General features: G+C 35.1%; 1 protein-coding gene across 2 annotated transcripts in view; it reads left to right on the top strand.

Annotated features, from left to right (window-relative positions):
- Nucleotides 1–23,142, top strand: part of LOC129757259 (organic cation transporter protein) — a 55,044-nt gene extending 31,902 nt beyond the window's left edge. For both annotated transcript variants that reach the window (XM_055754421.1, XM_055754422.1), the window contains exons 2-4: nt 20,869–21,241; nt 21,363–21,506; nt 21,914–23,142. In XM_055754421.1, coding sequence (XP_055610396.1) covers nt 20,869–21,241; nt 21,363–21,506; nt 21,914–22,898 — 1,502 coding nt within the window. In that variant the 3' untranslated portion in view covers nt 22,899–23,142. The remainder of the gene's footprint in view (nt 1–20,868; nt 21,242–21,362; nt 21,507–21,913) is intronic.
- Nucleotides 23,143–23,857: the final 715 nt, after the last annotated feature.

Raw genomic sequence — 23,857 nt, forward strand, 5'->3', positions numbered from 1 at the left:
TTAAATTTATGAAAATTGATGGATTTGTTGCAATTTGAAAAACGGAGTCTAATTTGTTTTAAGTTCGTGTTGCTTTCCATGCGTTCTGACTGTTTTATCACGTTGTTTTAAAAACAAATAGGTATACTTTTTTGTCTCTTTAATGTGGCAAAGTCATAGCGCATATGTTCAGTATATAAAGCAAAAAGAAAATATTTTAATCATTTTTTAAAATGTTCAGACAAAATATTCATGGCGCAAAAGGGTTCATTTTTCCATTTGCGCTAAGTATCAATTTTCAATCGGCCATTTTACACAGCAAGTACTGGTTCAAGAAAATTAAAACGATTTTTCAGAGTGAAAAGAATAAACTCTTGTTCACTAGATTTTGGCTTCTTTGGATTTATTCTTTTGATCATAGATGTTATTGAGAATAAACGAGCGCAGGATACCTAAACGACCATGAAAGTTGTTCCTAACTAAGTATAAAGTGCCGCAAACGATAGACTTGAGAAAGGTTTGAAGCTCGTTATAATGATTAAAGATGATTTTTTCGTGAACATAATTGTGATTAATCATTACTAAGGCCCTAACAATCAGAGGGAATAAACCCAAGCAACCAAAAGTTCGGATAACATTCCTTTATCAAGTTTGATCACCTCAATCGTGTATTGTAATACACGCTTTTTTCAGCTCCATTTTTAAGTAGCTAAACGAACTTTGAAGTTGACAAAAAGTTCTAATAAATTGCTAAACAACTTCTAACCAGCTTCAAAAAGCACTTTTATAAGCAGTACAAAAAATCTAAAAAAAATACTTCTTCGATCCTTAATATTCCACCTTCTCAAGTCCGCTAATTGGATTTAAATCAATCAACCATATTTGTTACTAACTCACATTTAAATAGCATGTTCACGCAGCGAAAAGGTTTTTTATTTCAAAGGAAAGTGCCGCAAAAACAAAGGATTTTTTCCTTTGGTTTTGGGACAAATAAAAATTCTTTTGGTTCAAAAGCATTTTCCTTTGTTTCAAAGAATTTTTCTTTTGAAAAATCTTTGAATCAAAATCTTAATACTTTGAAACAAAAAACTGTTTCATTTGATACAAAGTTGTTTTCGTTCGCCACAATGTAATTTAGATTTAGATTTAAAAAGATTGGTTCATTGAACTTTGATGATACCATGAACCATTTTCCATTTATTCCAATTGGAGGACATATTTCCTGTTGTTTTGAAATTCCTATTAGGAATTTCAAAAAATAAAAAGAAAGAAATTTATATGTTAAATTAATTTTTATTTACAACAGATGAAACACTTGGCCACAAACTAGTTCACTAAAATCGATCCGGTCTAAATTTTTGTCGACCTGACCGCTGGATTTGGAGCGGTGTCATCGTGCGCAGCTTTCATCTCGGTTGAGGCATCCAGGGAAACCATCCTTTTGCTCTGGTTCTGTAAAAACGCAATCACTTATAGAAAATCTTCGATATTCACTCTTTAATTAACATACTTACCATACTTCATCCTGAATCCTTTTAATATATCTAACTCTGACCTACATTTTCACACGACCGGCCAAACTTGATTCGATTTTTCGGTTTTGTATTCTTCTTGCAAGGCAAATCAAAATATCTTTTGAATCAAAGGCTGGAGTTTTTATTTAAAGGAATCATTTCTTCAAGTTAAAAATATTTTCCTTTGGTTCAAAAAAAGTTGACTTTGTTTTAAAAGAAATAAGCTCAATTAACATTTATTTAGAATCAAAGTATTTGCTTAAATTCAAAATCCAAAAATATTTAGTTCAAATAATTGATTATTTGTTTCAAAAAATATTTTTTTGAATCAAAAACAAAAGTTTTTGGTTCAAATAAAACAGGAGTTAGATTCAAAAAAATGAATGTTTTGAAACAAAATTATTTTTGTTTTGGTTCAAAAGCCTAGTTTTCTCTGCGTGTTCTTGCCAAGCTTCGAACCCGAGCTCAGCGCTTGATAATCGAGCTACATACTTGCTGCTCTATATGAACATCATGGGTAGGCAACAATTTAACTTGATGTGATGTGATCTAAAACGACTTTCCTGTTCACAATTTGTAGGTACTTGATTCCCATCTTCAATCTGTTAGAAAGTTCTTCCTCAACTAAATGTGTACTTCACATTGCCGTTTCCCAACGTGTTTGTTTATGCAAACATGAGTTGAAGTACGATTTAGAGGTGTATTCGGTCTCTAGTAGTAACGGAAGTCGAACTAACAATCCTTCCCTTTCCCCGATGAACCTTAAGGACATGGCCGGCGCCGTTGTTGACCATAAAAGATAAGGAACCTTCGAAACGTGTACACAGAAAATGGCAAGCTAATCCCAAGCCCCATTTATTTGGATCTTTGTACAATTTTGATGGTTTTTGTCAATCACGGAGTAGCAACTACTGAAATGTACGGTTTATCTAAGCTCAAGCTCAAGCTCAAGCAAACATGAGTTGAAGTACGATACAAGCAGAATTAAGCCTTTAAATCAATTTCAAAGTTCCTATATTCCGTAGTTGCTTTTGAACGCCTGTTGGAACTAATTTAAAAACTTTTAAGTTTACAAAAGAGTACAACAGAGATTTTTTACGAACTATTGAGCTGTAACATAACATAAAGACTTGCAACCCTTTGGTAGCTACTTTATGTGGAAAAATATTTAAATACGTCAAAAGTAGATTGTGAAAGCTACCAAAAAGTAGAAACAGAAACCAAAACAGTACTTTAAAGCTTTATTTGAGCTTTGGCTGAACTTGATAAAGAATGAAGTTCCATGGACATCGAAAACAGCAAAAAAGTTCCACAGGAACTTTTGTACAGCTCAAGGTCAGGTGATATCCAAAATTTTGGTGGCTTGGGATATCTCCCTCTGATTCTGAGGGCCTCGAATTACTGTTCTATTCCGATAAAAACTTATTAATTCTGACCAATCGGCTTAAAACTAACGTGGTCATAATTCTTATTCGAACTCATTGAACACCCTGTAAATTTTTAAGATATATTTAGGGATAAATACACGGATAGACACTTTCAAAGTCGCTCACTATTTTGTTAATTACAGTCGGAAACAATCTGCATGGCTACAACTATTCTAAAACTAATATTTGTAATTGCAGCTTTGTCATTGCTCTGTCAAACGTGCTGCCCACGAGAGCTTAATGAACTTGTTTTGTGTATTATGATTGCTCATTGAACTGATGTTATCAAATGTATTCAGTCAGACCAGACATCAAATCGTCGACAAATCTGACTGAAACGTAACTGTTTTGTATTGTTGTCTACACTCCATACATAGCACATTTCAGAGATCTCACCATGTGCTCTCCGGAAGAGAAACGACTAAGCTTCTAAAGCTAGTTGTTTGACAACATAGTTAGCACCCAAACATCATCTCTGTCGGTTCGAATCTTCAATCGAATGATCAATTGATCGAGTTGATGGATGATGTCGTCAAATGCGGCGCGTGAATCAATTTGTAAGCACAAATCAATGAACCTTGTTATTTCAATAAGTAGGATAATTTCGAAAGAAAAATTTTAGTACCTACTACTGTGTCTACATAGGATTTAATACTTAACTATTTGAACATAGCTCAATTACGATGAGCAACTGTTGTTTGAGTGGAAAATTCTGCTTCAAAGTCTAGCCTCTCTCCTCAAAGATCACGTAGTAGATGATCACTTATCGTCTCCATCGGAAACTGATAAAATCAGCTGTTGGTTGAGACGCTGGCGTTGGCTCTCATCATAATAATGCGCACTTTCGGTGCTAGTTTTTGACGCATTCAAACATTGGAGCTACATACCTACCTATAGTATTGTTGTGGCATTGATGATATCAGTGTGATAATTAGCTCTCGATAGCTCGTGACGAGGCATGTTATCATAACTGCCTACTGGCTGGAGTGAAATTTCAAATGTATCAATTAGATTGGGTACAACAATTATGTGAGTTTCGCCTCAAGTAACGAGCTGTGAATGATCATAGCTCATTGCTTACGCAGTGTAATTTATTTATTTGTTTTGAATACGAAGACGTTAATACACACTTTAGATAACTGTTTAGTTAGTCTCGTGAATGCTACAGGATGTATACCAGAAACCTCACTCAAAAATCAGTAAATTATCACAAAGAACAGACGTATAACCTAACGCCTGTAGAAATCCCAACGACGTTTTTGAAGCTTTTTTTTCTAAGCCTCCGGCCGGATGTCTCCAGAAACACCAATAAGAACTGTCAAAACAATCAAAACAACAGATTGCAGCGAAAAAAACAAAGTCAGTTTTGTAAGGGTCGTATGAGATTTGTGGAATGATTTGAAGAAAATCACTGATAAAGTTTAATAATACTGATTCCGTAAAGTGTGGTCATCGTTTTTTTTTGTTTACATAACATTACCTTATATTTTCCGCGATTACAGGACCTATATAATTTTAACAAACATCATAACTTTGTTTTAACTTTCTTGAATGCTGATAAAATAAAAAATATCTAGCATCTAAGTAGTCAAGTATTTTTATACTGTTTATCTTATGTCAACTTAAGATCATAATTAGTTTAACCACGGATCTTGAAAGTTCAAGATGCTACAAATTGGCGACGAGAATAAAAATCTTATTTTGAAACTTTTTGGAAGAGCTATCAGCAGTTCATTTTGAAGAACATCAAGATTTTGTGTTTCGATCAAAGGACAATAATGGTAACAAAAATTCATTCCCATTTTTCGTGTCGATTAAGTACGTAGTGGGTTAAGCATAACCGGAACCGGAACTCGGGAGTGCCTCAAACACAGCCTGACGACGCACGTTCGAAATGTGGGAGTTGTTGACGAAGTCCTTTAAAACGGGTAAATTTCGAAGCAATTACCCAAAGTATGGTGACAAATGTTACTATGCAGTCGACAAATGGAAAAGGCTGGAGGTACCGGTTGTAGTGCGTAGTTTGTATGCCAATACAGTAAAGCTACGAAAATACCTCAGACACAGCAAATGGTTCTCGAGATTCGGGAACTGTTTCCGAGACCCGGTAAAACGGGAGTTTTTGGAAAAGTTGCCCAAAGTGTGGAAACATATAATGTTCCATGCAGTCGAGAATAAATCCTGGCTGGAGGTGCCTCAGACACAGTGCAGAGTTCTTGAATTTTGGGAACAGTTGCCCTAAGTGTGGAAACATGCGATGTTTCCATGCAGTCCAGAATAAATCCTTTGCTCAATACATGGCACTATAATTGTGGGAGTATGGTAATTTCTTTTACCATGCAGTCGAGTGTAAAGCCTGACTAGAGAGAATATACTAAAAATGAAATGAGATAGTATGGTATGGTATTTAAATTCGTCCAACAACTACAAAGCTAACACTAGGCCTTCTGCTAAGGGAACATCCATAAATGACGTAGCATTTGGGGGGGGAGGGGGGGGGGGGTGGAGGTTTGACTTTGTGTGACGGTGTGTGACGAGAGGGGGGTAGGGGTTCAAGTAAAGCTACGTAGCTTTAATTAAATATCGGAAAAAAAAATTAAAATTGTTTTGAGTAATGTTCACCTTCACGCGCCCCTTGGTTGTGCGTTTTCCATACATACGCATACAGTCGCAGATTTTATATTCTCTCCCTCTATTTTGGACGAAAACGTCAAGTCTGTCGCCGCCATCGCCACGATCGACGCCCAACACGAGAGAGGCAAAAGAGAAGAAGTGAGGTGAGAAGAAGAAGGTAGCTTGATTTTTTTTGACGGATTGATATGCTTTTTTAAACTTCCATTTATAACTTCTTTCCCTTTTTTTGTTATTTTTTGTATTATTCTTGCAAAATGCTGAGAATAAAAGTAAAAATCAAAAACCGATTTTTAAAAATGGGGAGGAGGGGGGGTTTATTAAAGCTACGTTATTATCTAGAGGGAGGGGGGGGGTCTATGACTTTGTGACGAAATGCTACGAGGGGGGGGGATAAAAACTCAAAAAAAGCTACGTCATTTATGGATGTTCCCTAAGTGATTCGAGGATACGTCGCGTGAGTGACAGTGTTAAATGCATTCAATCCCATAAAAAACAGGATACAACTTTGCAGTGGAACCTCATCAAGTCTAGTGGAGGTTATCTAGACTAGACTCATCAAAATGATAGGTCAGGGGAAGTACAGTAGTTTAACCACGGATCTTGAAAGTTCAAGATGCTACAAATTGGCGACGAGAATAAAAATCTTATTTTGAAACTTTTTGGAAGAGCTATCAGCAGTTCATTTTGAAGAACATCAAGATTTTGTGTTTCGATCAAAGGACAATAATGGTAACAAAAATTCATTCCCATTTTTCGTGTCGATTAAGTACGTAGTGGGTTAAGCATAACCGGAACCGGAACTCGGGAGTGCCTCAAACACAGCCTGACGACGCACGTTCGAAATGTGGGAGTTGTTGACGAAGTCCTTTAAAACGGGTAAATTTCGAAGCAATTACCCAAAGTATGGTGACAAATGTTACTATGCAGTCGACAAATGGAAAAGGCTGGAGGTACCGGTTGTAGTGCGTAGTTTGTATGCCAATACAGTAAAGCTACGAAAATACCTCAGACACAGCAAATGGTTCTCGAGATTCGGGAACTGTTTCCGAGACCCGGTAAAACGGGAGTTTTTGGAAAAGTTGCCCAAAGTGTGGAAACATATAATGTTCCATGCAGTCGAGAATAAATCCTGGCTGGAGGTGCCTCAGACACAGTGCAGAGTTCTTGAATTTTGGGAACAGTTGCCCTAAGTGTGGAAACATGCGATGTTTCCATGCAGTCCAGAATAAATCCTTTGCTCAATACATGGCACTATAATTGTGGGAGTATGGTAATTTCTTTTACCATGCAGTCGAGTGTAAAGCCTGACTAGAGAGAATATACTAAAAATGAAATGAGATAGTATGGTATGGTATTTAAATTCGTCCAACAACTACAAAGCTAACACTAGGCCTTCTGCTAAGGGAACATCCATAAATGACGTAGCATTTGGGGGGGAGGGGGGGTGGGGTGGAGGTTTGACTTTGTGTGACGGTGTGTGACGAGAGGGGGGGTAGGGGTTCAAGTAAAGCTACGTAGCTTTAATTAAATATCGGAAAAAAAAATTAAAATTGTTTTGAGTAATGTTCACCTTCACGCGCCCCTTGGTTGTGCGTTTTCCATACATACGCATACAGTCGCAGATTTTATATTCTCTCCCTCTATTTTGGACGAAAACGTCAAGTCTGTCGCCGCCATCGCCACGATCGACGCCCAACACGAGAGAGGCAAAAGAGAAGAAGTGAGGTGAGAAGAAGAAGGTAGCTTGATTTTTTTTGACGGATTGATATGCTTTTTTAAACTTCCATTTATAACTTCTTTCCCTTTTTTTGTTATTTTTTGTATTATTCTTGCAAAATGCTGAGAATAAAAGTAAAAATCAAAAACCGATTTTTAAAAATGGGGAGGAGGGGGGGTTTATTAAAGCTACGTTATTATCTAGAGGGAGGGGGGGGTCTATGACTTTGTGACGAAATGCTACGAGGGGGGGGGGATAAAAACTCAAAAAAAGCTACGTCATTTATGGATGTTCCCTAAGTGATTCGAGGATACGTCGCGTGAGTGACAGTGTTAAATGCATTCAATCCCATAAAAAACAGGGTACAACTTTGCAGTGGAACCTCATCAAGTCTAGTGGAGGTGATCTAGACTAGACTCATCAAAATGATAGGTCAGGGGAAGTACAATGGAATAATTGAAAATTTAAGAATGGAAAAAGGGGAGGAATGTAGTATCTAAGTAGTCAAGTATTTTTATACTGTTAATCTTATGTCAACTTAAGATCATAATTAGTTTAACCACAGATCTTGAAGGTTCAAGATGCTACACTAGTACCTACTCAGAAATGACGGAAAACATAGAAAATTCATGAAACCCAAAAACAAATACAGACCCGTTCGTTTTTGGCAACACGCTCGTAAATTTTGTGTTGTCAAAATGGAACGGTCATTATGACACTTTTTTATTTTTTATTATTATTTTAAACTTCTCAAACATTATATAAAACGTAACATAAATATAATATCGTAGTATTAAATTTATTATATTTGCTCAACTATTTAAGTTTAAAACAGTAAAAAAGAAATTATTCTTTTTATAACTGCTGACAAATAATATAATTGAACCAATCTTATAAATTTGATGCTTATACATATTGCGTTTTACATTAATTTTGATAATTTTTTAATTAAAATAAAAAAGCAACAAAAGAAGGCGTTTTATGGGAATGTTGCCAAAAAACGAACGATTCAGCACGAATGTTGCCAAAATCGAATCTGTGCAAAAATTTGGGAAAGTGATTGTTTGTGTAATAGTTTCTAGAATCTCTCTTTTTATGGAAGGGAGGCTCCCATACAAAATCAACTTAATACATTAAACATTTACTAATGATTTATTAAGTGAAAGATAAAACGAAGTTTACCGGGACAGCTAGTAACATATGAACATATAAAAAATATATTGTTGTCATTTGTTGTTTTGATAAAAAGGGTAAATCCATTCAAGTTTCCTAAAAAAGGTGGATATTAAATAAGATTGCCAGAATTTTTCCGGATGTATCTGAACCGTACAAAACCTGTCAAAATCCGGGCTTTGGTTTTAAAATGTTCAACCCAATATTTGAGCATCATCCAGGCAATAATAATTCTATAAATATCAAGCAGAATACACGAAAAATCATCATCAAGCTTTATCAATAGATTTTAAATTGTATTTCAAGCTTTCAAAACGCGCAAGTCATGATTATTTGGATAAAACTAGCCATTAAAAATATCTTATAGACGTAAAAATGAAAAATTCTAACAACTCATATTTAGTTTTTTGCTACATTTTACAAATAAAGTGAATAAATCTGGGCAAAATCCGGACTTTTTGCAACGAAATTCGGGCTACCGAGTCCGGCTGGACTTTCTTTAAATTTTGTGTCAAATATGTGGGCAAGTCCGGATAAATCCGGGCAATCTGGCAACCTTCGTTTAAAATGTTTTTCGTGATAGGAGGAAAAAGCATTCAAGAAAAATTATTTTAAAAATGAATATAAGAGGAATGAATCTTCATCAATAATTTATAATTTAAAGCTTGATTCATTTAGAATTGGAACAAAGCAATTGCTTGTAATCAGTTATTTATTATTGGATTCCAGATCTTTTTTCATACAAATGTAGCATTTTCTTCATACTTTTAAGGGAAAATGTGGAAAAAATATTTTTCACGGTTTCGAAGGCATTCTCGAATTTTTCCTGAAACACGGCTTATTGGGCAGCACACACCTTCTTCGTCCACCGTTTTAGTTATCTTATTCCACTAGGTCTTTAGCTGATTGATGTCTTTGATAACCTTTCCCTTTGCCTTGAGTCTCTTCTTCATGGTTGCCCAGTATTTCTCTATAAGGCGGAACTGGGGCAGTTGGGTGGGTAAAGGGTTTTCGAAACAAACAGGACCCCTTTCTGTGCATACTATTTTAGAACGTTTTTGCTGTAAAGACAGTTTGCCAAATCTTGGCAAAACATCACGGGATGGTCGTGGGAGCGAATGCCATTTGACCTGGAATTTGCCCGAAGTCAGCCTTGACATAGGTTTCATCGTCCATCAGAAGACACCCGTCGAACTTGGTCAGCACCGTATAGCTTTCGAGCACGGATTTTTGCCACACTATTCTGTTTTATGGTCCTATTCGGCTATTTGCTAGCTCGATACGACTTGATTCCTTCACGGAGTCGAATTCTCTTCACGGTACTTTGAGCAGCACCGAATTTTCTGGCCAAATTACGGTCCGACAGATTGACAGATATTCTTCTTAATCGTATTCAAAATCTTATCAAGCAGTTTGTTCGACAGTTCCACTCCGACCATTCGCTTGAGGCTTCTGAATCGTCGTCAATGTTTCCTTATACCGTTTGGTAACGCGCCATACGGTATTTCTGGCCAATTTTTGCTGTTCAGCTAACCTAGATGCAGACCTCAATGGATTTTCCAAAAAAAAAAACTGTTCAGAATTTTTTTTCCTTATTTTCGGCTTCCATGTTGATTGTTCGCAAAGTACAGTCGATTTGCGGAATGTCAAAGATGCATACATGAAGCTGACAAAATTCCCAACACGTGGGTGCCAAGAACTTCCAAATCCGTCCACCGTTCCAATTTTAAATGAAGCAAGCTTTAAATACCTTCTTGATAATTACTCTGTAGAACTGTAATGTCCTTATGCGATTTTATGACTATCATCATAGTAGAGTTCAATACCAGCTACTTTTTAAATCAACAGCTGAACGACAAAATTATTCTAAAATATTTGAGTTTTGATAAGATTATCTTTCTCCAAGGAGTGACCGAATGAAAACGGGGAAACCGAATTTTTTTTATCTGTTATCATCCTGAGAAAAAATTATGGCCAAAAATCAACTTTCTGGGACTTAACCGTTTTTAGAAAAACCGGTAGCTTTCAAAAAGCAGTTAAAAAGGTGGTCTTCAAAATGAATAAAAATTCATTTTTTTGTCAAATTACATCGGTAACTAAGACGATAAAACGACAAAATTAAAAAAAATGACCAAAGAACAAATGATTAAAAAAGTGAGGAAAAGATAAAAAATACAAAAAATCAACCCTTTCGACCCGATCGAGCTGAAAATTTGCACAGGACAACACATTAAACAGTCTATGTGGTCCGTTTTTGAAATTCGACATGATCTTATTCGCTGTCACCCTAATCTATACCTTCATCACGACCGAGTAATGCAAAAGAGTTAATCGACCATTTGGAAAACAACCCGAGGTTTTTGAAAGCAATTTAATCTCAGTTAAACTTTGGTGGATACATTCCAAAACACCATGTTAAGTCCAAATGCTCTGCTTTAGGGAATATCTATTCTTTCTCATCTAATTGAGAATCAGAATCTAAAATCCATTGCTCAGATTTTGGAGAGGCATTTGAAATTCAGTTTATTCAGTTAAGCTCTAAACAATTTTTATTACTCACACATAAATTGAAAAGACATACACCGTCTTAGCCGATTTAGGCTCACAGACTGAATAAACGTGGACAACTTAAGATTAACATTTAACACCCAGTACCAAGATGGGAATCGAACCCATGCCTCAGGTAGTCCATGCGATTACCGTGTCACCACGCTATCCACTCGGCCACCGAGACGTACAAAAACAATATAAACAAACTTTGTTATCATTAAGTGACTCCAAAAAGTAATACAATTTGCAGCAATTCAGCAAAATGGTCAGAGTCGATGATGATTTATATTTCAAACTATTGAATGAAGTTGTCATCAAGATAAAACATGGCTACATCTAATTGATTGAAAATTTTGTTACAAAAGATTATCATAAGACCAGACTATTCTACCGTTTGAATTGAGGAAGTTTTATTTCCCCTGTCGATTATGAATGATGATGAGGTCTAATGTTAGCCGCTCATGTCTGATCGAATTAGCTTGTGATTGTGCTTGAACATGCCAAGCAAATTATACGAGAAAGTGTATACTTCAACCACCTTCAACTATCTATCTGCTGTATTCATTATTTTTGTAATAAAGCGGTTTGTTTACCCGCCAAATTGATATGCAACACACCGTTCCTAAATTGTTTGTCAACGCCCTGTGAGTATTCTGGGCACGTAACGAGTGCACTCATGATTTTTTTAATCTTTCGTTCGTTTGATCGTTTCATCGAAGATCTGACTGTTTTTTTAATTCATTCAATTATTTTACTTCTTCAATTTTTTATATTTATGAAAAAATTTAGATAATAATAAGGATAATTTAAAACTAATAATAAAACCTACCCCATTTAACAAACAAAATCCCCTGATCAGAAGAACATCATCATGATCAACGTCAAAAAACAATCAAAGGTAGTCAATCTACGGGTGGCATTCCCCGTTTTACTCGCTATGGGATATTTTTACAGAAATTTTATCACAGATACTGACATTGACACAGACATGTTTTTGAGGCGAATTCCTAACGAAAAAAAAACTGCCAATCCACCACCATTAGCAGCAAGTTCTACTGGAGATCTTGACCCTCTTTTTTGCGTATCTTCAATTACGGTGGTAAATTACTCGCCCGTCAATGCATGTATCACTCGACGGATGGACGAACATCCCCCATCTTTAAATGCTGTCGGCGAATGATTATCAAATGTCTGACAAACTTACGCAGCAAGGGTGACAAAAATACTTAACACCCGTCGTCGTCGTTTGGAGGCATTGATGAAGTTGAGGCGCAGATGTAAAGAAATTTTTTTTCGCTCATATTTGAGGAGCTTTAAGATATGCTGGATCTCACGCACTAATGGTGATTAATTGATGGAACGCACTCCGAATTGTAAGATCTTTGAGCTGGAACGAGAATGCCGATTTTCGTGAGACGGATAACTTCGGAGAAAAAGCCGTATTACACAATGGAATTCTATATTTGATTAACAGTTCAGAATTTAAAATGTCACAATCTTTTACTCAAACCACAAAAATATTTGTTGATAGGACCCTGAAAAAAATAAACCTAAGAAATCGTTTAAAAAAATGACCTACAATTGAGGGGATCAATTATGGGTCCTAGACTAGGGTTGCCATCCGTTCCGCAAAAGCAGGACATGCCCCAGTTTTTTTTCTGACATATCCGGACCGCGTGAATCCGGGAAATTTTCTCTTAAAACCAGGCAAAATCCGGGCATCTGATTTCAAAAATTTTAACACAAAATCAGGGCCGGGCTAATTTGGTCAAAACTACGGAATTATTTGAAACAAAAAAAAAATAGAATACACTTGAATATATATTTTCACATCAAAACACATCAGCATAGTTTAGATCGTATTTTAGGCTTCCGCGAAACTGTTCAGATTATTTAGATTATACTTGCTCAAACAGAATCGTTTGCAAAAAGCTGTGCTTAATCCAGGCTTTTTTTCTACGAAATCTGGGCAACCAGATTCCTAAATTTTGTGTCAAACATCCGGGCAATCTGGCAAGCTTATCTTATTTTCACCATAACAATGGGGTTCAGTTAAGCGTTATTTAAGCACGTTCTAATGATGTTAATAATTTTCTATTGAAGAAAATATTCTTTAAGTTGCTTCCAAATGATGATGACTTAAGATTTTTCTCCGAAATACCTTGAATGTAAAGCTTAAGGAAAAGCTTAATGCCGGATAAAATAGGACTACCGAGCCAAAAAATATGTTTCCAATCAAACAATGAAAGAATTGACAAGTTGAATTAAATAAACTTGGTCAAAATTGACTGTTCAAAAATATAAAACCGTTCTTCAAATTTTGGATTATAATTTACTTTGAACAACAATGTTATCGATTGAAGGGTTCGCAGTTTACGAAGATGGAAGTTTTCTTGAAAATCTAAATTTTTAAAAGAAATTCATTTATCTATATTTTATTACTTTCTATGAACTATGTTAGCTGTAGGAACGTATACATATGTATGGGAATGGTCATAAAAATTAGGCTTTTAAGAGTTTCCAAAATGTCCCGCTGTTTTCGGCGATGTTTAGCTTTTTTTTTCATGAAATGTCCCGCTTTTCTCTGAAAATATCTGGCATGCCTATCCTAGACTCCTTTTAATAGGTACCGTCCACTGGGGCATCATTCAAAAATTCACAATTCAATGGCTTCTAAAAATTTAATATCTATAAATAATCAAACCGCTTGTACATCAAAAGTTTTTAAATTGATGGGAAATCAAATTGAAGCAGTCAGAAAAAATATTGACTTCGTCAGTAATTTTTAAATTTACAAAAGCATGCGATTTTCACCAGATAAAGGGCAACTTACTGCAAACTTTGTTAATGAAAAATCAAATGAAAACGTTTGAAAATTTATAATTTTTGATGTTTTTCTGATGTCATAACGCGTAAAGCACCAATGGCATTAATTTTTGGTTTTTGTTCGAATTAAATTTTAAATTTTTTTTGTCAAAAATGTTTTTATAGAAAAAGTACAAAGGTGCTGCATACATTAAGGGGTTAAAAAATACTACAAAAAATTCAACTAGCTGAAATCATAAAAATATTGTTTGGATGGATGAAATTTTGAAATTAACAAACATGTGATGTAAAATAATCATATTTCAGCAAATGGAAACTAGATTTAAAAGGAGAATCTTTGAATTGAATTTGATACATTTAACAAAGTCTGGTAACTGAATTATAAAAATATTTATTTAAAGAAAATTGGTGATTGTCCAAACATATTTTTACATCACAGTCTTGGTTTAGGTTTTTAAATGCAATATACTTTTCTTAATTTAAATAATTTGTGTTAAGTTTAGAGATTCATTTAAACCCCTTTATAAAATGTAGTAAAATTACATTATTTCTATTCGAATCACAAACTCAACAGGATTAGAGACGTTATTTTGAGAAATATGGAAGCTACCAAAAACCAGACTTTTAAAATAGTTAATCAGTTATCAATGATTGATTTCACTTAAAGCTGATTATTTTGAAACTTACAAATAATCATGAAAGGTTTTTTAAAAACCCGAAATATGAATCCAAATCTGTCGATGGGTTTTGACGAAATTTTTTTTAAATTTTTTTTCTGGATTTTTGTTGAGTAATTTCTGGGTTTTGACAAAATTTGCCCGGATATTGCCCGAATTTCCGGTCATCAATTTTGAAATCATATGCTCGGATTTGTCCGGCATTGTGTACGTGCTGAAAAATTCTGGCAACCTTAGTTGAAATTCAGTTATAAAAACAACACAGCTAAGTTTCTCTCAATCTTCAGCACCATTTTTTATTCAATAACTTTTTCAAACAATCCACGTGTTTTCGAGGTGATTTGATTTCAGTTAGTATTGTTTTAAAACAACACTATGCATTGAAGTGAAAAAAAAAATGAAATCAACGAATTAGAGATCTTTATCTGAAATTTATTTATTGCCACCTTCAAAAAGAGATCTAATGTCATTCAAATTTCATTCGTAATGGAAATTTGGCAAAAGCAGTAGAAAACATAAAAGCCTACTCAAAGCCATTTTGGAAATTGACTAAATTTTGAAAATGCACCAAAAGTCAATTCCTACTTCGAAAGATGGAAATAAACTTCTTCTAACTAACGTAGAAAAAGCTCAAAAATAGCCCTACAATTTGAGTTTGCTCATGATTTCATTTAAACTTTGTAAGTCCAATTGATACTAAAATTTCCTTGGAATTTAATGATATGCTTTCGAAGCAAAATGTATTTAGTGTTCTTGCGAGACTTATTGCTAAACTGAAATTGATTTTCATTAAATTTAAAAATATGAAAACTTTAGGGAAAGATTGGATTTTTACATATTTTTTTAAAGTTGCTTGAAATCACTTTAAATAATTAATTTGAAATCTTCGATGAATGTTTTCACTTGACTTATTTTCCCAATAAAAGGAAAATGTCTAAGTAACTCCATTTTGAAACCTGGAAAAAGAGCTTCAGAGCCCTCAAGTTATCGATCAATTAGTTTGTTTCCTTCTTTAAGTAAATTATTTGAGAGAGTTTTTTTTTGAATAGAATAATGATTCACATTATTCAGAATTCTATTTTCCCTGATGAACAATTTGGTTTTCGTCATGGACATTCTACTACACATCAACCTTTGAGTGTAACTAATATGGTTAACGCAGGCAAATCTGAAGGTTATTCAACAAAAAGGTTTAGTTTAGTAGCTAAATTAGCTCGTTTGGATTTTCCTATAAATCTTTCTAAAATAAGGTTGCCAGCTTGCCTGGTTTTATCCGGTTTTACCGGGATATCTAATATACAATTTAGGAAAAGTCCGGCCGGACCGATTGCCTGGATTTCATTGGAAAAACCCAAACTTAGCCCGGGTTTATTTTCATTCTCAAATCCAACTTAAAAACAAATTGTGTTGCAAAAATGTTTTATTTATGTGTTCAAAACGAAACTTTTTGAGCAAGGTTTTTTGGCAGCCTTAAACACGATTTTAAATCGAGCGTTTTAACCAAATTTGCCTGGATATTGCCCGGATTTTCGATTGACAATTATGAAATCACCCGGATTTTGTCAGGTTTTTTAAATATATTAGCGCGTATCTGGTAACCTTATTCTAGCTGCTGCGCGACTAGGAAGAACGCCATCCAGAGGATTCAGAACAAAGTTCTGAAAATGATTTTGCGGCTTCTGCCTTTTCACACCACCGAAGATCTCCATCGAACGTAAAGATGAACAAAAAATTGTCTATAACTTCAAAGGCAAATCGACGCACCCTGCCGTGATATGACGAAGTTACGCATATCCATTTTTACCGATTTTGACTTTTTGACGCTATTTTGTGCGATTTTCTATGAGCTTTCAAATGCTTTCAACAAATCTATAACAAACAGTTTTTAAGAAAATCGAGAGAAACGAATCGCCGAAGTTACGCATATCCATGCATTTCTGAAAGTGATACAGAAAAAATTCAATAACCCGTATAATTTGCAAGCGACATTCCTCAGATTTGGAATAAAATCATATTTTGACATGACATTTTGTTTAACATAAAATAGAGCGACCCCCTCCCCTCATTGTGAAGAAAAAAGTGGTCTCAAAAAAGAAGTTTTCGAAGCTGTTTGGTAAATAAAATTTGAAAGCAAATGTCAACAACTGCATTATTTTAAAAATTTTAGAAATTTTTTAACATTTGTAGAATAAAACTTATTTTTCATAAATTTTACGTTGTTTTTTATTACAAATAAATTTGTTTTTGTGGTGAAATCAACAGTTTTATTTATTTTTGAAGCTGTACAATCGAATTTTATTAATTACCGGAAATTGTTTTAAATGTACCATAGTATGTACTTTGAAATATAACAGGGAGGCCACTGCGCTTCAATGAGGTACACTTTTACTAAGGTGGCGCAAAGGAACGCACACTATTGCACGTCGGAGAGAAAAAAGAAAAATAAACATAAACAAGCCCTGCGTCGCGACGCGTTGTTGTCAGGGAGCTTCATTTATCCCAGGCAAAATGCCTCGCGAAAATGGTCGGTAGTGACGTCACTTCTGTCATGGTAACTATGTTTACGAAGAAAAAACTTTACTTCTACTTTTGCAACAATTCTTTCTCATCACCTCTCTTTCCACCACATTGACTGCGCTTAACCTCATTTGGCAGCTCCGTGTATGTACACGGCAAACCTACTACAAACAAAAATAGTTATGAAAAATTACTGGTTTTCTATAGAACAGAAATAAAAATCGTTAATTTTGTCTCAATTAGCCGTTTGTTTCTTCTGAAAAGTGCTTGAAATCAAAGATTGATTCTTAGAGGTCATATAAAAAGGTAAATTTTCTTTAAATTTCCTAATATCGTACATAAATTGTGAACATTAAAATGAGAATTTTGTCGTCGTCCGCGAATGTATGATAAACTCAACGAAAAAATTCCTACATTGTTAGCAAAGAATTATGAAATAAGAAGGGTACATAATATTTCGATGAATATTAGTCGTTTTGTGATATTACTTTGAAAATTTTCACAAGAACTGACTATCATTACATTACAAAAATCGTTAAAATTTTTGTTTTGCAGTCGAAAAAAAACCCACCAAATCAAACTTTTTACTAATACAAAGAGCCAAACATAGTTGATGGTATTAAAAAGCGTAAGCTCATATATTTTTCATAATTTCATTGCTTACCAATTCTATAAAAAATAAGATTTTTAGACGAAATCCATACATTTGCTAAAAATTTTCATAACTCTAGAGTTTTTTTTGATTACGTCGTATGAACCATTATAAACAAAAATTAGTTATTGACTGCAAACAGTTGATAAACATGCATTCTTTATTAAATTTAAACAATAAATAACTTCAATATTATGATTTGATTTTAAGGCGTATGAAGACTTTATAACTTTTGAGTGCAATTTGGTTTTAACGACCTTTCGCATTGCCCAGCATTGCCGTGCATGCAAAAGGACCTAAAAACACAGTTCGGTGAGTTGGTTTATCGGTCCTTTTGCATCTTCGCAGAAAGTACGGTATCAAAGAACTGGAAAACTTAATATAATCGGAAAGATATCATTAGTGTGAGTGGTTGAAGCTATCTCAGTGGAAAAATTTGTTGCTGGTAAGGGAAAAACACATTACTTTTAGTCTAAGCAAATTTTTAATTTATATTTTTTACCACAGTGGAAGCCAAAATAAGCTTGAGAGCTATTGATGTGTTCCCTTATTCTTTGAGCGGTTATCGGAGGCACCAGATAGTAAACACCAGTGTGAAATCAGCGTTAAAGAATGTTTTCTGAAGTCAGTCGTTCGCAGTCCCTTTTCGGCAGGCCTCTGAGAGGACACTCGCACACATCACTGCTGCTTTCTGCTGCTACCCGGGGTTAAATTTAGTACCTAAACAGAATATTAAGAGGTAACTTCCAAATGGAATAAAGTTATAAGAAAAATTTTAACGAGTTGCAAAACGACGTTTGCGCCAAAAATGGTATGCAAAAGGTCGCAAGTGCATGTTTTCTCGAACAACTATACTGATGTTTATAACAAACACGCAAGGACAAATCTCACATATTCTTATAGCGCATACTTAATTGGTATACCATTCAGAGCGATACTTTAATTACAAGATTAAAAAATGTCTTACGAAACTTCAACATCGATTTTCTCGAAACTCGTCAGGTGGCTCATACGACGTAATCAAAACAAACTCTAGAACTATTTTTTGGAGCCTTTCACCAATACAGTTGAAGAGGGCGGAATAGCATAGGGGAGGAGCGGGCTATATGCGCCTATTAAGCAGAATACTAATTTAATCAAATATTACATCGAATATGTGTACAAAAACTATATGCACATGAGCAGACATCTGTTTTCTATACATTGGAGTTTTTTTTTGTTGAGATCTCCTTCCGTTTTAGAGAAATTGATTTTATTATAACTGTTTTCAAAATAGCCGAACCTCAAACCGTGCGGGCTAAACGCGCCTATTTATGTTTTAGGCAAAATTTTTGTTTTTTGGCGATACTTCTACATAATTTCATTGCAAATGCTAGAAACTGTTAACTTTTATACGACAAAGCTGAAGTTTTATAAAAATCTATGTCTTTTATAACTTATGGAATAAACAAAATTTAGGGTTGCCATCATATGGGGGGATTTCATTCCTAAGATAAATTTTATCAAATCGGTTTTGAGATCTTCGATTTGCTCTTTAGATGTTAATTTGAGCTTAGATTTGAAGTTTTGATGATGAAAATCATATATTTATTCAATTTATACTGATATTTAAGGGTAGCGGCTTTTTACAAACATGATAGGGGCATACAAAAACACTCTCTTATTCCACTTTCACATCATTATGAAACCATTATAAAAGTTTAAATTTGTTTTACTTTTAAGGTTCATTTGAAAAGAAACAAAAACCACCCAACTTTTTGTTTTGAGCTTCTTTACATATAATTTTTAAAAGTCAAAATATTATATCAAAAGGTATCAAAACCTTGTATGAATTTTTAAATTTTTTTGACTTGGTTTATTCATAAAATTCTTCCTTGCCTTATTTTCAAAGCGTATTACCATCAAAATGCATTGATTAGATATGTTGTCTTGTCAGCCATTTCGTCAAACGGCCGTAGGCGCATTTAACCCGATAGGCCCATTTAGGAAAACTTTCCCCTACCTTGTCCATTTTAAAGTACTATGTTAATGTACAAAGAAATACAAACATTGAGAAGTTTCTCCGATGGCATCACTCAAATTTTCTTCCTCACCCGAATACAATTTAAGAAGATCCAACGTACTGGCCATTTTAACTGAAGAACGAAATTTGTTCAAATTGCACGACAAGACTAAGGATAAATGTCAATGGAGAATCGTCAACTCAAAACAAACGTTTATACGCCGAACTGACGCATATCCATTTGAAGCAATTGTACGAATTTTACGCAAAATGAAGAGTTGTGCTTCAGAGGCTGCATTTGACATATGCATAAATTCTACAGATCACATTTTATTAAAAGTCCCAGATATTTAAACGAATAAAAAGGAAAAAGAGAAAATCGCTTTTATCCGCTAAAAACAAAAATGGTTTATGCGTCACGTCGGTGTAACACGGCAGCGCAGAGGTTCGTTCTTTTTACGATGAAGTTAGTTTTAAGGATAAATGGCACTTTTTAATGTCTTAAGAAGACAGTTTTAAATCAAACTATCCTACTCATTTTTTTTTTCAAATTTCTTTGGATATAAGCAGTATGTTTAACTTGGGTAGGGTACTTTTTTCCAATTTACTTATAGTTACTGGGAAAATTCCGATTTGCTTTAATTAAAACTCCAATGATAATTAACACATTGCGGACTAAATGCGAGATATCGCTTTTTTTTTCGCTTGATGCAAGTGCGCTTTACTGAGAAGCATAACACAAAAGTGATACACTTTATAAAAAAGTGTATTCTGCATAATTGTTTGAAACACTTTTGATAACTCAATGACCCATAGTTTGTAGAATTTGGTACAGTCGTTTTCGAGATACAGAATGTCAACTTTTGATGTTTTCGGACTTAGATTTTTATTTTTATTTTTGAAAATTGGATAATTATTTTAAACATTTCAAACCTTGAAAAACATTTAGATTGGAAATCCGTTCCTCGATTTACTTTTAATAAAGAGACTTTGACGCTTCCCTCGATGTATTGTCTTACGGCAAAAAAAAAAAATTCTCAAACGGTATAATTTTCATTTGAATTTGTTGATTTTGATTATTGAAACAAAATCTGATTCAAAATCTTTCTCGGAGGTCATCTTTGAAATTTCAATCCTAACGCAAACAAATCTAATGATTTTAGTTCAAATTTTATTCTACTTCATTTCCCCTTTTTCCAGTGACGGCCAAAGATGGCAAGAGCGACTCGAAATGGAACCTGGACCCGGTGCAGAAGGCGATGGGCCAGCTCGGCTGGTGGCACATTCTGGTCTGTGCCGTGGTGTTCCCGCTTAAGTTCCCGGTAGCCTGGCACCAGATGGGCATAATCTTCCTGGGAGCGGCCCAGGACTACACCTGCGCTTCGAACACGACCCTGGACAAGTGCTCCAAGCAGTGCAGCAGCTGGACCTACGACACCAGCGTCTTCAGCAAAACCATCATCAGCGAGTGGGATTTGGTCTGCGAGAAGGCCAATCTGGTCAACCTTTCGCAGACGATCTTCATGTTTGGGATTTTGGTTGGAGGAGTCGTTTTTGGGTCGCTCGCGGACAAGTAAGGTTTTAAAATAAGTTTTTTTTTTCTCTCGCCATCATACTTCCCCAAAGAAGTGTCATGGTCAATCGAACAAAACGATTGACTGTTATTTTAAAACTTTTTTTTTTTCGTGGAACAGGTTTGGTCGACGGCCCCCAATGGTGATAGCGGTCATAATTCAGCTCCTCACCGGCGTCGGGGCGGCATATATTCCTTGGTTCTGGGGTTTTGTGGTGTTGCGATTCCTGACGGCCGTTGCCACCGGCGGAACAATGGTTACAAGGTAAATTGAAATTTTAAGTTTAAATTTAAATTTTAATTAAATATTTTAAATTTAAATATAATACCGAGAAATGGTTGAATGTTGGCAAGTAAATAAGTAAAGACATATTACCTAGCATTTTTAACATTTTTGTAAGTTTAGATCTCAGATATAAAAGAAAAATTTGGACTAAAAGCTCTATAACTTTTTTTCCGTGCGTTAAAATGATTTAAAATGTTCTACGAAATGTTTCTCATCTTAAAATCTTTACGTCACAAAATGCCATTCTACATTCTACCTGTTCCCAGAATTAGTTATAACAATTAGCTATAAGATAATGTAATTTAAAAAATGTTTTTTTTCTCATATCAGTTAAAATTTTGAAGCGTAGAAAATTAATTTGAAAATCAATTTCTTTCCCTTTACAGTTTCGTCCTGGTGATGGAAATCATCGGTCCTAAATGGCGGGAGCTGTTCTCGGTCCTGTACCAGATTCCCTTCAATCTGGGCCACTTGACGTTGGCCGGCTTCGCTTACTTCCTCCGTGATTGGCACCATCTCCAGTTTGCCCTATCCATCTTTTCGATCCTACTAGTTTCCTACTATTGGTTAGTTCCGGAATCACCCCGGTATCTGTTCACATCCGGCAACACTGACGAGGCGATCAAGGTACTGGAAACGGCCGCCAAACGCAATAAGCTGCCAACAGCTAACATTCGGTCGGATATTGAAGAGTATGCTAGGACCAAGACCCATGGAGCCGCGGCCAAGGGAAATGTTATGGATCTGTTCCGGACTCCGAATTTGCGCGCTAAGACACTGTTCATGTGCTTCAACTGGTTCGTGTGCGGATTGGCATTCTTCGGAGTGGCCCAGTACATTGGTCACTCGGGAGGAGACATTTTTGCCAATGTGGCTATTGGAGCTGCGCTTGAGCTTCCCGGAACTTTGATTTGTATCTACATGATGAAGGCCTACGGCAGGAAAAAGACGTTGATTGCCTCAAATACCTTAACCGGATTAACGATGTTGGCCATTGCCTTCGTTCCGGAGCACATCAACTGGCTGAACGTGGGTCTGGCATCAATCGGTCTGGTCGGAATGAGCATATCCTTCCCGACGGTTTATCTCTATGCCGGTGAACTTTTCCCAACGGTGGTCCGAAATGTGGGCATCGGTACGGCATCGATGATTGCCCGAATCGGTTCCATGATTGCTCCGTTTGTGGCCGGATTCGGAACCATTGCCCACTGGCTGCCACCGATCATATTCGGCCTGACGCCCCTGGTGGGAGCATTCTTCGTGTTCTTCCTCCCGGAAACTCAGGGCCATCCGCTGCCGGAAACGATCGAGGACGGTGAAAACTTCGGTAAGAAAGGCCACAAAGATCAGGCCGAGAATGGAAAGTATTAGGTAGAACCAGCCGTTGTCGTCCTCTGAACCGAAAAAAAAACTAGCCGATATTGGTGGAGGCCTTATTTTCGGAAAGGCGTCACCAATTTTTAATTTTAACATGTTTCTGTTTATGTGTTTAGATGTAAGAAGTAAAAAAAAGATTTTCAATATGATGAAGAACGATATTCTTTTATACAGAAGAAACTAAACGAAGCTTGTTTCGAATGCCAAATGAATCCACTACAGATGTGAGTATTATTTTATAGAAATGTATGAATAAAAAACATTCATAATTAAGAAAAGTTTGTTTATTTAGAAAGAAATCATAAGAAACGTAGCCTTAAAAAACAGAAAAAATGGTAAGCATTTTTTTCGAAAAAAAAACGCTTAGAAATAGACTGTAAAGAATAAATTATAAAGATTGCAAATTTTTGTTTTCAAATTTCAGCTTTTAATTTCAAATTCAGAATTAAGATTCAGATTCAGATTTCAGATCCAGATTTCAAATTCCGATTTCATATCCAGATTTTAGATTCTGATTTCAGATTCAGATATAAAAAATCAGATTCCAGATTTCAAATTCAGATTTCAGATTTTAGATTTCAGATTCAAATTTCAAATTCAGATTTCAGATTCAGATTCAGATTTCAGATTCAGATTTCAGATTCAGATTTCAGATTCAGATTTCAGATTCAGATTTCAGATTCAGATTTCAGATTCAGATTTCAGATTCAGATTTCAGATTCAGATTTCAGATTCAGATTTCAGATTCAGATTTCAGATTCAGATTTCAGATTCAGATTTCAGATTCAGATTTCAGATTCAGATTTCAGATTCAGATTTCAGATTCAGATTTCAGATTCAGATTTCAGATTCAGATTTTAGATTCAGATTTCAGATTCAGATTTCAGATTCAGATTTCAGATTCAGATTTCAGATTCAGATTCAGATTTCAGATTCAGATTTCAGATTCAGAT

The sequence above is a fragment of the Uranotaenia lowii genome, chromosome 3 (assembly GCF_029784155.1).
Source record: "Uranotaenia lowii strain MFRU-FL chromosome 3, ASM2978415v1, whole genome shotgun sequence".
Taxonomy (NCBI): domain Eukaryota; kingdom Metazoa; phylum Arthropoda; class Insecta; order Diptera; family Culicidae; genus Uranotaenia; species Uranotaenia lowii.